Raw genomic sequence first — 18,738 nt, forward strand, 5'->3', positions numbered from 1 at the left:
AACTGAATAAAGTTTCCACCAAACATATGTTTGGTGGATATAATCTCAATGGAAGATTTGGTGAATTGAATTATTCATATTCGATAGAGCAAAGCAAGTGGGTTTAGAAAAAAATGTCGTAGGCCTATTTTTTTAATTGAAAAAAGCAGCTCTACTTTTTTGGGTAAATCGTATATTTTGCCGGCATTTTCATTGACATGTGTTTGTTCTACCAATGAAGTTTCAAATCTACCGACAACTCCCCACGCATGCCGCTAATGTGCATCAGCTTTCCATACTAGTGTGTGGCACCCCATAACTTACACAATAATACCGGTGTTCACAACTCTTCAAAATAGATCAGATTATGATGCCGGGAAGTCATTCTCAGTTTCAGATAATAAAAGCAAGTCATTACATTGGCATGGAAAAAGTCAAGTGCTGCAAATATTCTGAAAGACTAGCTCGTGCAAAGGAGCATATCAGATAAGAGAAACAGTTTTTGTGCGATGAACCACCGACTCGTTTTACTGTTCGCATTTCTGGGCGGTGTGCTCAGCTCTCCTACCGGAGAAGTTCAGGGAGACTTGAGCGAAGACGTCTCGTTCCTTTTTCCGAGTTCGCGTATTGCAGGGGATTCTCGATTGACCGGTCTCCAGTTCAATGTGACGACACCTGTACCTGATGCTGCTCCTGGCCATAATACGCCTGTAAGATTCATTTTATGTTCGTTTGAAATTTGGTTATTCGAGCTAGATCTATTTACCATAATGTATAATTGAAAATAGAATTATTAAATAGTCAAAAGGAACAAACAAAAAAGTTACAAACACTCACACCAAAAAAAAATGAAAGTGACAAGTCAAAAGACAATAAGCAACAAAATATTCGGATAAAACAAAAACAGCATAATGATACAAACATTTCAACAATGTTACCCACGATTTATTCAATAAACATATCAAAGTAAATTATAGCTTCTTAAAAGTATGTTGTTTTATTGCTCTAGACTCTACTGAATGTTAATAGTAGATTTGAAGTTTGAATAAAGAGAGCAGTTCTCTGTAGTGTTTAAAAAATAGACTCAATATTTCAGGTGGGGGGGATGGCCTGTACAATCATCCCCCCCAATAATTCACCATCACAAAAAACAAAAAAAATTAATGATGAGAGCCCGATGAGAGTACATGTAATAGTTATTATACTCGTCTTTGTCTTCTTTCTCTAATAATTCAATGAAACATCAAAGCTTTCGCGCGGAGGAAGGGGAACTTGATTCAAACAAGGATTAATAGTCGAGAACGGTACAATGAATCGTCTTCTTTCTCTCATAATTTAATGAAACGTCAGAGCTTCCGCGCTTCGAGCGGGAGGGGGGGGGGGGAACTGAATTCAGACAAGGATTAAGAGTCGAGAATGGTACAACGAATCGTCTTCTTTCTTTGATAATTTAATGAAACGTCAGAGCTTCCGCACTATGCGCGGAGAAAGGGGAACTTGATTCAAACAAGGATTAATAGTCGAGAACGGTACAACGAATCGTCTTCTTTCTCTCATAATTTAATGAAACGTCAGAGCTTCCGCGCTTCGAGCGGGAGGGGGGGGGGAACTGAATTCAGACAAGGATTAAGAGTCGAGAATGGTACAACGAATCGTCATCTTTCTTTAATAATTTAATGAATTGTCAGAGCTCACTACCACCCCCTAAAATAAAATCCTGGTAATTACGCGCTTGAGAGGATAATGAAATCTTTATTGAGGGTGACTTGAAAAAGTTAATAACTTGGTAGGGAGGGGTGCAACCTGCCACACGCTTCTACCTCTTGGTTGCTTTGATCTATTGCTGAAAATATTTTGGCCCCTTTCATCCCCCCCAACCACGGATACAAATCGACACCCTGAATAGACTCGAACTCGGATGGCAATGAATAATTTTTATATTTTTATTCTGTAGTGTGAGGATTACCACAAACTCAATTCTTCAGCGGAGAAATGTGACTTCATCCGGACAGCTGATGATTGTCAGAACTCAGATGGTTTTATCAACTACCTCAAGGTGATCTACTGCTCCTTCCCAAATGTACGACCTCTTGGATTTGTTTGCCTGGTAAGTTTCTAAATGATAGCTGGGGCGTGTTTCACAAAGATCCTAAGTTGAACTTATCTCCAAGTTGCACTTAATAATTATGGAAAGCCGTTAGCATCCTTGAAAATATTTTGTAAAAGTTATTCTAAAAGCTTAGGCATATTACATGTTGATTCAAATCATTCATATTTTCTATTATCTTGGGAAATTTCATGTTCTTGATGTGGAATTTATCAATAGTTTTAAATACTTGAATTTTTGCTTTTGAATATATTTCATTATAAGGCTACAATTGGCTCTCCATAATATTTAAGTCCCACTAAGAGTTAAGTTCGGCTTAGAATCTTTGTGAAATACCCCACTGTATGGTATTCTGAGATTCATTTTATTTTTAGTAAAAATCTGTCATTTTATCTCGGTGAGATATCTTAGCCTTTGAAGTTATAAATCAGTATTCTGAGATTCATAGCAATATTTTATCTCATCTAAGACACACCCACACGAATTCCTCTGAAAGAAAGCAGAACAAAATCACTGAAATAGATCTGGAAGTTTTAATGATATATGCTAAACAATTAAAAAGTTTTGATTATACAGAAATGTAATATAATGTCACTGTGACATGTTGCATAAATATCCATTTTGATCATACTAACAAATTTACTAATTTACCTCTTTTCTAAGTTTTATTGTGCACATGCCAGTTTGAGCATAATCTCAACAACAAAAAATATAGTTTTCCTATTTTAATGATCCATTATTTTCTACCAACTTTCACCAAATTTGTCTCTGCTTTGCCAACTTTTATGCAATTCAATTTATTACAATCCCTTTTTTTTCTTCCTCCAACTTCATCTAATTACCACATCATCTATTTAAAGACCTCTGCTCAAATGAAGAAAAAAAATTGTTTACATGTATGTCAACGAACTGGAACTGAATGGTCAACACGATAGCAAACAATAACTACGTAAAAGCTGATTATCAAATTTCTTAGCTTTTTAGCAATCTTAGTGACCAGTAGAAGAAGAAGAGGAAAATAAAGAGAAGATATACATGTACTGTATGTGCGAAAAGTTAAGATTAGAGAGAGTGAAATTTTTTTATGTGGGGGGGGGGGGGGGGGGGGGAGGGGGAGAAGGGGGAGGGGGGATCAAATGATTTTGTAGGTCAAACGTAAAACTGCTGGCTTCTGAACTCATTGATTACCGAATCTTGTCATTCCCATAGGCTTAATTAACCCTGGTACCACTCGGTACCTGTAGGCAATGAGTTAAAACTTGAACATGATAGAATTAGTTACTGGATACATAAAAGTTTGTAATCAAACGTTTTCCTGATTTGTATACAAATATACATGTACCGTATGTATGTGAGTCATAATTTTTGAGAATTTATTGCCCAATGAACTGCGAAAGGCCTACATTGTTGCCGTCACATGCCTTGTTGTGGAAGAATTGCTAATTTGCTATGGAGTCCTGAGTTATATAAATAGACCTGTGTTGACACAGTGCTGTACCAGTGCAGTAGTAATAATGCTGGACTCTGGTATTGTAAGTAACCAAATAAGAGAGAGAGAGAGAGAGAGAGAGAGAGAGAGAGAGAGATAACGACAGAAGCAGACAAAGACACACAGAGAGAGGGGGAGACAGGGAGAGAGAGAGAGAGAGGGGGGGGCGAGGCAGAGGGAGAGAGAGACAGACAGAGAGAGACAGAGACAGAGAGACAGAGAGACAGAGAGATACATACAGAGGCAGACAGAGAGTGAGAGGGAGGGGAATACAGGGAGAGAGAGGGGAAAGGCAGAGGGAGAGAGAGAGAGAGAGAGAGAGAGAGAGAGAGAGAGAGATGTGGAGAGAATGAGGAACACACAGATTTATAGAAGAGCTGGGAGAGACAGATCCAGAGAGTAGATCATGTAAAACATTTAAAAGGGACAACAAATCCATTCAAACAAACATAGCATCTTCTGCATTGCTTGAAACAACAATGTACAATGCTTAAAATGATGCTCACATTTTCATTGTGGTAGCATCCATTTATAGTGTCAGTATTCAGACTGCCAGCATTTGATCTAGGATATATTGTAATATAATTTTTTATTCTAATTCAGTTAATTCAAAGAAAAGGAGGTGTAATATTTAATATGCAGAGTTTGCAGACATAAAATAAACTTCTTTTGTTTGGTTTGTCTGATTTTCTGCATCTATTGAAAGTAAGTTATTTTTGGAGTGGACTTGTACTTTAAGGGTTGAATACTTGATGAACTTGAGACCACAATTTTCATGTTTAAGTACTTGTCTGATTTTCTGCTTCTATTGAAAGTAAGTTATTTTTGGAGTAGACTTGTACTTTAAGGGTTGAATACTTGATGAACTTGAGACCACAATTTTCATGTTTGAGTACTTGTCTGATTTTCTGCTTCAGTTGAAAGTAAGTTATTTTTGGAGTAGACTTGTACTTTAAGGGTTGAATACTTGATGAACTTGAGACCACAATTTTCATGTTTGCGTACTTGTGTAAGAAATTGTATAATTTGTTGTGATTTCAGCCATTTATATTGTTATTCACATTATTCTTTACATTACTATCTATAGTTAATACTCTGTTATTCCTCTTATTATTTTTGTCTCCATTGAAATTGAAAGCAAATAAAGTTATCTGGCTTTGTTTAAAAACTACATATATTGTTGATACTCGGTTATTTCTTATATTATTTTTACCTCCATTGAAATTAAAAGCAAATGAAGTAACTGAATCTGGCTTCTTCTAAAAACTACATGCCAGAATAATCTGTGGTTAGCACTTCCTTACTGTTTTCCGTAACATTACAATGTTGCAAAAAACCTGAGAATGGATCAAGAACTTCCTTGATATTCTAAATCTAAGAGGTAGTTGATTATCATAATTTGTGCCTAACCTAAAAATGAAACCTAAACTCCATCCCTTTATTCTTGAATTTCCTGTTCCAAAAATAACATAAATAAAGTTTTTGTATAAAGTTTTGAATGTATACTTAAAAATCAAGACGGCTATTAGTAAAATCTTCTTTATTATTAAAAAAAATAATGTAATGTACTATTTATATATGTAATTGATATTGAGTTGTTTTATTTTCTTCACAAAGGGGCTCTGGTTGATCTATCTCTTGATTACCCTAGGAGTAACTGCAGAAGACTTGTAAGTGTTATCTTTTATTTCTTTTATCTTTACAGGGGGGCAGGTAGTAAATAAAGTTCTTACATAATTGTTTACATTCAATCCTACATGTTCATGATGTGGGAGTATGATAAAGGACTCGCTAGATATTCTAGGTATTTTCAGTAAAAAACATTCCATTGAAATTTTAAATATAATTTAAATTGTGGACAAATTTAGATAATTTCAATGTAGTAGAGATTCATGTAATGTTAAAGCCCCACTGTACTACTTGTAGCTACTTGCTCCCTCTATATATAAAACAAATCCTAAGCGGTGCCCATTGGTCCCCCATGATCCTCTTTTTCTTATGTTAATTAAGAGCTGAGTTGATGAGAATTCCACCTGTCAGTGACCATGCTGGGTGGTCTAATCCCTTCTGGCCAAACTAGTACAGACGGGCTTTAAGAGATACAAACAGTAACAAAGAGACATTTTAAATATTTTAGAGGGAATTGAAAGAATTGAAAGAATATATCATGGTTATATTTTTGAAAAATTTGCCCTTTACTATAAACCTCAAATTACTTGACTTCAAAATAAACTTGTTGAAAATACAAAACTAATCTGTAGCCCCTCCTCTTTTGATAGTTCTAAATATATATGTACACAAATATGAACAGATTTAAGTACTATTAAAGAACAATACTGCCCTACCAAATGAAATAGCGAGTTTGTACTGTTGTAGTTCTCCGAAAATGATATATATTAAGATTTAAAAAACATTAAAGCACATAAAAGTTTTGGTGTGACCACTGCCCACTTATACTTTATTTTCTTCAGTCAGATTTCACTGCTAGTTGATAATAGCAAGAATCAATATTAAGGTTTTCTTGTATAACCTTCCTCACAAATGATTTGTTTTGTTTTTTATTTAAGCGGCCCTGGAAAAATGAAATATTCTATGTGTAAAATCACTTAAATGAATGTCAATCAGGGATGAAAGAAATGTAGCTGTACACAATATAAACCCCTAATTATTTTGTATTTTGTAGGTTGATTTGCACTTTTTAGTTTTGTTTAATATGTAATTGTATATCAGTCTATTTTGTGTGTTAAAGCGCTTAGAGACTTCGGTGGTAAGCGCTTTATAAGTAACGTTTTTATTATTATTATTATTATTTATTGTGTAAACATGCTTATAAGATACAGAAATGTGAAGAACGCTTGGCTTCTTTTATTCTTTCTGCCGTGGCCTTTTATCTTTTAAGTGGGTTATCCAAGTCATGTGTGAATGATGTTTAGGTCTGTAAATGATGTAATAAGTATTTCTACTTCTGGTTTTATCTTTTATTTTATCTGCCGTGGCCTTTTATTTTTTAAGTGGGTTTTCCAAGTCATGTGTATATGATGTTTAGGTCTATAAATGATGTAATTTTCTATTTATACTCACATGTCGTAATATATTGCATGTTTATTAATAATTATCTCATACTGCCTTCAATAGGTATTCATATTTCATACATACTGCACTGAGTGCACTCATATTTAGGTTTCATTTATAGGGACAATAATTGTTGTGGATCTATCAGAATATCAGGATATATACATGGTTATTTTTTCCACCATATAGACAGTAATTATGATAAATCTTTTTGATTGTTGAACTGTTTGTGGTTTATGTTTGTCTTTTTTAATTTTATTATCATAATGATAATGAGTCAAACTAATAATAATAACAATACAATTAATAATAATAATAATAGTAATAGTCATATTGATAATGATAATAGTAATAATAATTACAATGTTATATTGTTTTGGTAATTATTCTGGATACATGAACAAATATTGAATATAATGTAAGTTCAGAGAAAATATCTATATAATGTGAATGTTAAGGTGCTATATGTTTATTCTCTCTATATACTCGTTTTATGTTGTATGTATCATGTCACATGTACATTTATTTATTTTTCTCTGTGAACAATGCATAACGAAACGAATTTCCTTTTGGACCAATAAACTTGAATTGAATTGAATTGAATAAGTAGTTCTACTTCTGGTTACGATTGTGAAGTGTAGAATGATACTTATCTCCATCTGTGAGTACCCAGTAGTACGTACATGTTATACCATCAAGATATGTTTGTTTTGACTATCTTTGTTCTTCCTATGTTTTTTCCCTTTTTTATTACAGCTTTTGTCCTAATCTGGATGTGATGGCTAGGACACTGAAACTGAGTCAAAACATCGCAATATCCTTGTCTAAATAATTCATGATAGAAACTTGTTTTTCTTAATGCATCTTGGTTTCTTATCATGTACACATATATACATGTAGATTAGACAGTATAGATATTAAAAATGAATCTAGAGATAAAGTTGTATATCAGTTGTGTTGATTTAAAGTTTAGAAAATCTTTTCTTAAAAATAATCTTGTTAGATCTTGAGGAAAATGCTCCAGTTTTATGCTCTGTTAAGGTTTTAGGTCCTGAATTGTTACAAGAAATTATTATTTGATTTATCTGTGCAGTAAATGATATTATATTTCCATTATTAATTCCTTCAACGAAAACACACAAAAAAGGAAATAAAAGAAGAGAAGAAGAACCACAAGCTTGTGGCTGAGGATTACAAAGAAGAAAGAAAAACAAATCTTTAGGCTAGATAATATATATAACGTTGTATATTAATGCTTTAAAACATTAAAGAACAGTGTGCAAACTAACTATCCCAGCCCAGGTAGCAGGTTTAAATTCAACATTAATCTGAAATAATGCCAAAATAATGCATATACGGTAGTACTGTGTGTATGGGAAGTATAATTTTATTCATCTGCTGCTACATGTAGTGCTCTATGCAGTTGACTCAGTAAGATTCTTTTATCAATTGCGTATAAAATGTCACCTACATAAGTCCTACAGAGTACTCATTTCCATTACATCAATGATTGAATGGATGGGTTTTTTTCTCATTTTTTTTAGAATGAAAGAAATTAGAAATAGCACCCATAATTTATGAGTTTTACAACGCCAGTGGTTGATTGGATTTTTCCTTCCTTCCTTCCTTCCTTCCTTTCCTGGATTATTGGTGACAGGTTTTACATGTGTGATAGAACAAAATCAAGTGATTGAAACTCTTTATTATGATAAAAAAAAACACATTGGGAATAATGCTTAAGAAATGCAAATATTCACAAATCAAGATGAAAAATCAAGAAGAACCAAATCATCAGGTCGTCGGGTCGGTCGGGTGGTCGTGGTACATGTACCTGACCTTTTGTGAAACATGCCCCTTTATTCACAAAGTGTTGGGGTTATAATTGTCAATAAACCCCCTCTCATCTACAAATGGTCCAGTTCAATTTAACCAACACTTTGTGAAAATTATACCGCAAAATCGCAAATATATGAAAGATATGAGAGGTTGTGTAACGCGACCACCAGACATCACGCGACCACCCAATGTTTTGAAGTAAACCTTCAATTTGATGTCATCAGAAGTAAGAAGGAAAGGGAGAGAGGAATGGAGAGAAAGAAAGAAAGAACAAGATACAGATAGAGAAAGAAAGAAAGAGGAAATAGAGAGGAAAGATGAGAAAATAGAGCAAGAGGAGACAGGTGAATACTTGTGCTTGTGTGTATTTACATTTCCTAAAATATTTGACCCTGCCAAGAGCTCTTGAAGTTTGAAATATTCTTGAGCTTAAAGGTAAAGACCAGTATTGGAAACGCCCCAATTTCAAAAAATGAAATGGAAGCTCTTATTACCAATCATGTGAAAGAATATGTTTTGACTATTAAATACATGATGATAAAAATTTTGTCGGGAAACCGCCTACTAATTGATATATTTGGTAAATTAGTTTATCTATTGGTCTGTGAGAGATAAACGCACATGTCACGCACGTGTGCGTATAGTCCCATATACATCTTTCTGTGTACAGTGCTTGTAACTTTACGAAGACTGGGTCAAATTTCTTATCATTTTGATGATTCCGGAACCTTGCAGTACACACCAATACTTATATGCTAGATGATCAACCTTTTCTGAACCATTCCACAACGTTTCTTTCACAATGCAATCGCATGACCATAACAGGTCTTTACCTTTTTAGCAAATAATTGGCATTGAATGAACAATACAAAAACTTTAACAAAAATAGAGGGAAAAAAATGAAAGACATATCATGGGATGGAAAAACACCTGTAAATTAATCATGCTTTGCATTACAAAACAGGAATGCTAAAATAAGTTCGGAAGCAATGTAATATAATCAATGTTATATATCACTTAACATTTTGCCAGTCAAAACAATAGCCGTAGATTGTGATTTGAAGGGGAGGATATCCTAGACCAGTTACTTTTATCACAACTTAATTGTAAACACTTGATATCTTATCTTGTGGAATTCAAATTACACCCTAGTTTGATATTAACCCATAAGCATTTGGTTGTAATGCAAATTACTTGTAGTATTAAGGTGGCTTTAATAGTTAAATGCACAATATTATTGCTTCAATAGTTTGAATAATCTTATCATAAAAAGATGAAGAAACTCTGAAGTCAAGGGCTGGTCCCATTAGACTAATAGTTGTAACTATGATTAATTGTATTGTTCCAAATGACATATTTCCCAATAAAATATGTGTTCAAAGTAATGAAAACCAAATGTTGCTTTCTTAAGTATATGAATATCTATTTTCAAACTTCCTCTAGCCCAATACCTTAAGCAAGCTGTAATTGTTATGAATGTTTTAATTATGATTTGCTGGCTATAACAACTGTTATTTGATTCCATGGTGATTATTTTAATTACCTTTAATTATTTATTATACATATATTTCTACCCATACGGTGATGTGAAACTGTTCTAGCTAATACCCTGCCATCAATATGATCTGCATATAAAACTAAAAGCAGTCTGATAATGCTGGAATTGAATAGTGTTTAAGTTTTATCATAAACACAATCTTTTAATTGTGGTTTTAATGTGTTCACTTTCAATTTTATTTTTTAATTAATAAACAAAAGTGTTCTGAACACAGTTTAACCGTTCTACTTCTTAACAGGATATGTACTATAAGCTAATAAAAAAATTGGACGGGAAACACTTTATATGACAAATATACACGTTTTTATATATATATATAAATATATATAATATGTATTTATTGTGTTTTTGTGTGGGTGTGTTTGTACTTAAGATGCAGATCCAGCATGTGTATGATCATAAAATTACTGATAACAGTGTTTTTGTACAAGATTTAACTTCGTAGTTATGTTAATCTTTTCCAAGTAATTTGTTTTTAGTGTGAAAAGAATCAGATGCATAAATTCCAATGTTGAAAGCCTCTTGAAATACCCTATGAGAATCAGGGAAAAAATTATTAAACTTTTCAAGCTTGCTTGCATGAAAATAACACTCTTTAATTTGTTTTTGCATCGAACTCTATGCAAATTCTGGGGGCTCTTTTATGACTTTCGGGGGCTCTTTTGGCATTTCGGGGGATTATTGCCCCGAGCCCCCATGTATTTTTTTCCCTGATGAGAATCCTTAACTCCCTATTATTGATACGGAGTGACACTGTTAGCATTTGGCAATGGAGCACCAGATATCTTTAGTGCCATAGCAGCAATCACAAACTCAAGAAATGGAGAGGCAGGCCTTGCAATCGGAGCTTTATTTGGTAAGTTATTTTTCTTCAGAAATGTATAACATGCATCTTGGTTGGTGTTCCATACATTGATTGGCAAAGTATTTTAAAGGGCAAGTCCACTCCAAAAATGACTTATTTTCAGAAGCAGAAAATCAGACAAACTAACTAAAAAAAAGTTTGAGCAAAATTTCATATCTAATATTAGAAAGTTATGAACTTTTAATGACATGAAAAACTTTGTAAATACAAGACAAATTGGCAACTTACTCATGAGTCTGTGATGTCATTCCCTCACTATCCAATAATTGTTTTCTTTAAATTGATAATATACATTTCCAATTTTCTCCGTAAAAATCTGATTTCTTTACACCAGTATCCAAGATATATCGATAGGAATATGTTTTTGTGTGGATGCACTATTAATATAGAGATTTTTTTTCTTTAGTTAAATCATGAAAAACTCCGAATTTTGATAAACTATTTATATAAAAATCAATGATTATGAATACATAATATTCAGAAAATAGTATAAATTCTTCAAAGTTCATAACAAATTTTGTGAAATGTAATGCACGCAATACAATACAAATCATATAAAATGGGCAAAGGCATGGGGAAATTAAGTTTCTGGGGATAAAAAGGGAAATTAATGGGATCAAAATAAATAAAGCAATTGATAAATAGTGAGGCAATGACATCACAAACTGATAACCAAATTGGCAATTTGTGTAGTTATTTTATAAGTTCCATAGTTGTTCATGCTTTTAAATAAATTTGTAACTTCCTTATAAATTATTCTATGATTTTGCTCAATTTTTTTTGGCTTGTCAGTACCCTTTTAAATGATGTCCAGATTACTCAATACAAGTAGTTCATTGTCAATGTCATAAGGTGATTCACAGGACTATTGTAATTGCCTTTCGTTGATTTTTTAAAGAAGTCATTGATATCATTTTTTCTATACATCAGGAGCTGGTATATTTGTGACGACGGTGGTGGCTGGATCCATTGCCATGTCTAGACCATTTAAGATGGTTGAGCGTCCTTTCTTAAGGGATGCTATCTTCTACCTGGTAGCAGCCTTCTGGACCTTCTATATCCTCTATAAAGGCAGCATTGTATTCCTGGAAGCCGTAGGTGAGTCCTGTTAAGCTATGGTCACAACTCAGAGCGGTGACCAACCGCTTGGTAGCCTGCTCGGTCGCCACTGGAATTTAGGCATCGCCCAACGATTTTTTGGAGAAGTCGAGCAGGCTGTAGATGCCTGGGCGATGCCCTGTCGAATTTTCCTGTTGATCGCCGGTCGATTTCAGGTCAAAACTGGGCAAAATCGGGGAGCTTCTCCTTGCGGCATTCCAGCAGTGACCACCTGATGACCTACCGATTCCAGAGCGGTCTCCCACCAAGCGTATTTTGGGCGGAAAGTGAATAGTGAGCAGCACCGCCGAATTTGAACTCTGCTAAAACTTTAGCGGCGACCGAGGGATGCCCTAAAAACAAGCGTTGCCGGGCGAAATTGGCTAAAAACTCGCCGCCCGGCCGCCGAGCAGGCTACTTTGGGGGGTTGTGACCATGGCTTTACTCTGTACCCCTGCACAGTCCAACACCTCAGTCACACCGCCAGACTGTCTCAACTCTGTGCATTCCTCTCACAAAATAATCATTTTGTTTAAAATGCGGAGAGAGAAGGATCTGCAAAAGTTATTATTTTCTACCTGTCTGGGTAATGGGTGCATCTAATTAAGTTGTCAGCATATTGTTAGACCTATAATTGGGATTATAGAGCAGGTAAAAATAAATAACATATTGTGTACTAGGTGTTCTGCTGCTCAATATATCCAGCAATGGACACATAGGGCTTTACAAAATGAGAAAACCTGAAACCTTTGATGATAGAGAAAGTCTGTGAAGACAAACTACGAAAGGATGTAATTTATCAAAATTTATAAACAAGCTATGCCAGAAAGGAAGTACTTCATCCAAATGCATAAACTGATTATGAAAGAATGTACTTTATCTGAATGTATAAACTGATTATGAAAGAATGTACTTTATCCAAATGTATAAACAAATAATGAATGGAAATACTTCATCCAAATTCATGAACAAATTATGAAATTATGTACTTTATCCAAATTTATAAACAAGCTAGGAAAGGATGTACTTTATCCAAATATTGATTACAATCATGACAATGTAGGGTACATACAATTGTCTATTTTTTTCTTCTTTTTGACTTTGAAGTTACCCTTAGTAGGTATCATGTTTAAGGTAGGGATCGAGGGAGGTAGAGGAGAGAGAGAGAGAGAGAGAGAGAGCATGAATAAGATGAAAACGTTTGAAAGGTAGTTGTTGTTTAATAATAAATGATTGGATTGCTTTTGTCCACAGGTTACATAATGCTGTATCTCTTGTATGTGAGTGTGGTGATCGTGGGACGCAGAATATACCAACATCAGAAACGTAGAAGACAGGAGCAGGAACAAGCTGTAGAAACATACACTCCTGAAACTCAGGAACGTATCCAAGCACCAGGAGGTATGGTATCAGAAAGAATGAAAAGAGATTAGAAAGAGAGTACAGAGACATTGTCATAGGCAAACAGAGGAGAGGAGAGGGAGGGAGGGAGGGAGGGAGGGAGGGAGGGAGGGAGGGAGGGAGGGAGGGAGGGAGGGAGGGAGGGAGGGAGCGAGCAAGGGAGGGAGGGAGAGAGGGAGGGAGGGAGGGAGGGGGAGGGAGGGAGGGAGGGAGGGAGGGAGGGAGGGAGGGAGGGAGGGAGCGAGGGAGCGAGCGAGCGAGGGAGGGAGGGAGAGAGGGAGGGAGGGAGAGGGAGGGAGGGAGGGGGAGCGAGGGAGGGAGGGAGCGAGCGAGGGAGGGAGGGAGGAGGGAGGGAGGGAGGGAGGGAGGGAGGGAGAGAGGGAGGGAAGGGGAAAGAGATCAAGAAGAAGATCACACAGATTCAAGATGGTTTCCTTCCTTTGTACAGAGATATATACAAACAGAGGAGAGGAGAGGAGATGGGAGGAGAAGAGAATCAAAGAGAGAGGGAGGAAGGGGGAGAGAGTAGGAGATGAAGATCACAAATATTTGAGATGTTTTCATGGAATAGAGGTTGTATGATCTTCTCTTCTGTCCCCCCCCCCCTGTGTACAAAGACATAAACAAACAGAGGAGAGGGGGAGGGAGGGAGAGAGGGAGGGAGGGGGAAGATAATGAGAGAAGGAGATGAAGATCAATAAGCTTCAAGATATTTTGAAGTCTTAGAGGATATACTCCTCTCTGTGTTCCTCCTTTCCTTGAATTCTTCCTCTTGTTTGCATACATGTATAGACTTCATATCATATTTGTGATTTTGTAATTCATGAATTAGTAATCTTATTTCCTGTGTGTGTTTGAAAATAGCCTTAGTTGCAATACTCTGCTTGTCAGACCTTGCTCCTTTTCACCCCCTCAGCAGCCTCTCACTACTTCTTGTTTTTAATACATACTTGTTTTTCTCTTATAAAAGTGATCCCTTTAGAATTGTATTCTTCCTAAGCAATAGAATAAGTTCACATTCAAATTTGTATACTTTACTAATGATAGGTTTGCTAACATATTCAAATGTATGGATGTTTCTTTCCTGTGGACCTAGTGACAAGATATTCCTTTATTTAACCTGTTATTAATGAATGAACTACAATATTCTGAATCCACCACCGGTGTGCATAATATTACCTGCTGCTATGCTTTGGGGTTTTCGAGAACAATCTCTCTCTCTCTCTCTCTCTCCCTCCCTCTCCCCCCCTCCCCCCCCCCCCCCCCCCTCTCCCTCTCCCTCTCTTTCCAAAAAGTATGCATACAATTTGAATATGTTAGTAAACCTGTCTATCGAATAGCGAGGAGAAATGGGAAATTTTACAGCACAAAATGACAATTTTCTCCATATCACTATTTTAATTTGCTTCTCAGAATGTTATCATTACTGTTAAACCAAAGTGTTTTTGTTTGTTTTTTGTTTTGCAGTGAATATCCATTATTTCACATAGTGTTAATGAAAGATTTAATCTTGATAGTCGCCATACTAATACGCCATACTTATACTTATTATGATCTGTAGTTATAAAATGACATTAAGAAGTCATTCTGTTACTGCAGTAAATCAAAACTGTAACAAATATGGCAGCCATTGAAATATAATCTTTAGTGGATAGTTGACTTGTTCATTTACTTGCTATTGAGTTCATTTTTCCCAGTATCTGACAAAATAATTACAGGAAGATGGCATCTCAAGTTGCTCTCCAAACAATGCAAAACATCAAGCAACAATTCAAATGATCAGCATCACAAAAAAGAGTTGATGTTAGGATCACTTTCTAGGTTTCTATTGCCCTCGTAATCCAAAATATTGGTCGTTATAATGATTCAGTCACTAAGCCAAGGAATCGGTTCTGTTTTGTTTTCATTTTTGTTTATATCCACTCATTGCTATTTATAAAAGTTGATGTTAGGATAATTTTTTAGGTTTCTATTGCCCTCGTAATCCAAAATATTGATCTTTATAATGATTAAGTCACTAAGCCAAGGAATCGGTTCTGTTTTGTTTTCATTTTCGTTTATATCTACTCACTGCTATTTATAAAAGTTGATGTTAGGATCATTTTTTAGGCCTTTATTATCCACGTAATCCAAAAGGGTTGTTTTTATGATTCAGACACTGAGCCAAGGAATCGGTTTTGTTTTGTTTTCATTTTTGTGTATATCCACTCACAGTTGGTGATAAAAGCTGATGTTAGGATCACGTTCTAGATTTTTATTACCCTCGTAATCCAAAAGGGTTGTTTAATGATTCAGTCACCAAGCCACGGTATAGTTCTGGGGGGTGTTTCACAAAGATCCTAAGTTGAACTTAACTCTAACTTGGACTTAAATATTATGGAGAGCCATTTGTAGCCTTATAATGAATTATATTCAAAAGCAAAAATTCAAGTATTTTAGACTTTTCATAAATTCACATCAAGAACTTGAAATCTGCCATGATAATAGGAAATATGAATGATTTATATCAACATTTTATGCCTTTTAAAATGACTCGTACAAAATATTTTTGAAGATACTAATGGCTTTCCATAACTATTAAGTTACTTAGAGATAAGATCAACTTAGGATCTTTGTGAAACACCCACCTGTTTTGTTTTCATTTTCGTTTGTATATCCCCTCACTCTGTTACTGTTGTTTTCACACCTCGTAGTTCCTACCACTGCTCTTCATCCAAGCATCAATTCTTCACTTCACTTCCCTAGTCTCGGTACAAGCATAAATTCCACCCATGTTGTACCTAGTATTAACAGTCACCTCGACGATGTAGTTCCCGTCAATGGTGCTATTCTCAGGAGAGGTTTGTACCCCCCAAATATCAATGTCTATCATGTTGCAATAATAACGTTTTATTTATAAAGCGTCTTTTCAGGAGAAAAATAGAGGATACAGAGAATATACTTGGAAATAAAGCAAAAAATGTTAACATATGAAGCTTGCATTGACTACATTGATAGACAACATAGCACAGCCTCAACCAATTCTATATTGAATTCAATATTTTGTGCATTATTTGGTTTACCATTTACATGATAGTAACTCATACTATCATGTAAGTGGTTTGATTGTTTGAATGTGTTATTTGATGGCTTAATTAGTTTTTATAATATTTTTAAAGCATGTATAGAACCTGGTAGAATTTATTCATTTGATTTCTTTCATTGATTGGCACACCCAGCAATATTATATTGACCATACAAGATCCATTGACTGTAATGAGATGTATGTATGTAGATGTATATAATGTTCTTTGTTTCCTCCTCATAAAAAGTCCCTGTTTCATTTGTTACATCATGTGAATATTCCAAAGTGTTGTAAAAAATCCCATTGAACATTTATATTACATGAAACTGCTTCTTTCTCAAGTGTGTCATGGAAAATTTATAGACACAAGAAACTATTCTCCCAAAGTTTGATAAGGAGAACAGAATACCAAACTCCATGCTCGTTGAGAGTTACTAAACAGACAGAGAAACTAGGATCAGGCAAAGTAGTGTTAAAGCAGCATGAATATGTTTTCTCCTATTTTGCGTAATTTTAACCATATATTTGCCGCCTGCTGTACTGTAGTCTGAAACTTGATATGCTTTAAGAGATCTTGAAAGTATGATTCCAATTTCGGGGATTGTGAAAAAAATACCAATCAGAATCATTTGGGAAATAAAGATAACCAATAGAAAATTCCAAAATATGATACTTGTAAATAATTTGACATTTTCTCCTCATTGCATATAAATGAAATGATGAGACAGCTATAACAAAAAAAATATTTAAAAAAATACTAAAGAGGCAAATTTCTGTTTGAATTTAATGTGGACGATCTTTTTTAATTGAATTTTTTTATTGCAGTTTATTGTAGATCTGTGCATGATTTGATTCAGTTGATAGTGCCATTGTAATTCTTATTATCGGTGAATTCCTACTTTCATGCATGACAGGCGACCTTTCTGCCACGGAGAGGTTAGCTGTGGCTAGTATACTAGGAGTAGACGGAGACGTTGTTCGTAGCATCACACCTCTACCTCATCATACCAGTGACCATGATAGTAATGATTATGGTAGGTGCTTCTTTGTATCTAGACTGTCTCCTAGATAGGTGCGCTCTAGTAGCAGCTAAAAATAAGTGTTGTAACCTACTTTAAAGGTAATACAAAGTTTTGGTATGGGGTCATGAATTCAGTTCCAATGAACGTATTGGAAGCATATGCGACTTTACAATATTCAATGATCGTTGTCGCGGTTAAAAGTCAAGTCTAAAGTGATGAAATTGTAAATAATAAACTCTTTAAGTTGTATAGCTCCCTCTCAGGACTGATATTACTTTACCGGTAGCTTTAAAACAATGTTTGTTGACTACAAATGACCGATTAGCTATTCCTGTTTGGAAATTATATATCAGAACTGCATATTCTGAGATTTTCATGGTCCCAGCTACCATGGAATATCCTTAGGTGCTATTTAAAATATTTCAAATTAATGATTACTGGTATTCAGTTTTCTCAAAAGCAGAGTGTTTTAGGGGCTAAATTTTCTAGTGCTTTTAAAGATAAAGACCAGTTCTGGTCATGCGAGTGCATTGTGAAAGAAACGTTTTGGAATTGATTAGAAAAGGTTGATCATCTAGCATATAAGTATTGGTGTGTACTACAAGGTTCTGGAATCATCAAAATGATAAGAAATTTGGCCCAGTCTTCGTAAAGTTACAAGCACTGTATACAGAAAGATGTATATGGGACTACGCACCTGTGCACGACACGTGCGTTTATCTCTCACAGTCCAATAGATAAACTAATTTACCAAATATATCAATTAGTAGGCGGTTTCCCAGCAAAATTTTTATCATCATGTATTAGTCAAAACATATTCTTTCACATGATTCGTAATAAGAGCTTCCATTTCATTTTTTGAAATTGGGGCGTTTCCAATACTGGTCTTTACCTTTAATACATCCACAGGGGCATCCGATTATATCAAAATTTGCAAGAATTACTATCCATCCTAATTTCAAAATTTCCCAAAACTTTGCATTACCTGACTCGTACAGTTATGACACAGCAAAACCGAGTTGGTTTGTTATGCTGATGTTCAGTGTATTACGCTTCACCTTTCTGAATCTTATAACACAAAACTCGAGTTCTTTGTTGCCGGCAGTTGGCATTCATTTTACAAGCTTAACAAAAAATTGCAGCATTTTTGTTTGTTGTTTTTAGAAATTGATACCAAAATATGATGCAATGATCCAAATGTAAGGGATATTATTTTGTTTATACTTTCATTTCTCTCGGTATTCACC

The 18,738-nt window shown here is 34.9% G+C and overlaps 1 protein-coding gene across 1 annotated transcript in view; it reads left to right on the top strand.

Moving 5' to 3' along the window:
• Positions 1 to 281: 281 nt before the first annotated feature.
• Positions 282 to 18,738, top strand: part of LOC105442119 (mitochondrial sodium/calcium exchanger protein) — a 30,741-nt gene continuing 12,284 nt past the window's right edge. The window contains exons 1-9 of the mRNA XM_030991163.1: positions 282 to 689; positions 1,934 to 2,086; positions 5,193 to 5,245; positions 7,404 to 7,461; positions 10,786 to 10,897; positions 11,837 to 12,004; positions 13,259 to 13,435; positions 16,099 to 16,245; positions 17,327 to 17,503. Coding sequence (XP_030847023.1) covers positions 489 to 689; positions 1,934 to 2,086; positions 5,193 to 5,245; positions 7,404 to 7,461; positions 10,786 to 10,897; positions 11,837 to 12,004; positions 13,259 to 13,435; positions 16,099 to 16,245; positions 17,327 to 17,503 — 1,246 coding nt within the window. The 5' untranslated portion in view covers positions 282 to 488. The remainder of the gene's footprint in view (positions 690 to 1,933; positions 2,087 to 5,192; positions 5,246 to 7,403; positions 7,462 to 10,785; positions 10,898 to 11,836; positions 12,005 to 13,258; positions 13,436 to 16,098; positions 16,246 to 17,326; positions 17,504 to 18,738) is intronic.

This window comes from Strongylocentrotus purpuratus, unplaced genomic scaffold, assembly GCF_000002235.5.
Source record: "Strongylocentrotus purpuratus isolate Spur 01 unplaced genomic scaffold, Spur_5.0 spur5_scaffold_2, whole genome shotgun sequence".
Taxonomy (NCBI): Eukaryota; Metazoa; Echinodermata; class Echinoidea; order Camarodonta; family Strongylocentrotidae; genus Strongylocentrotus; species Strongylocentrotus purpuratus.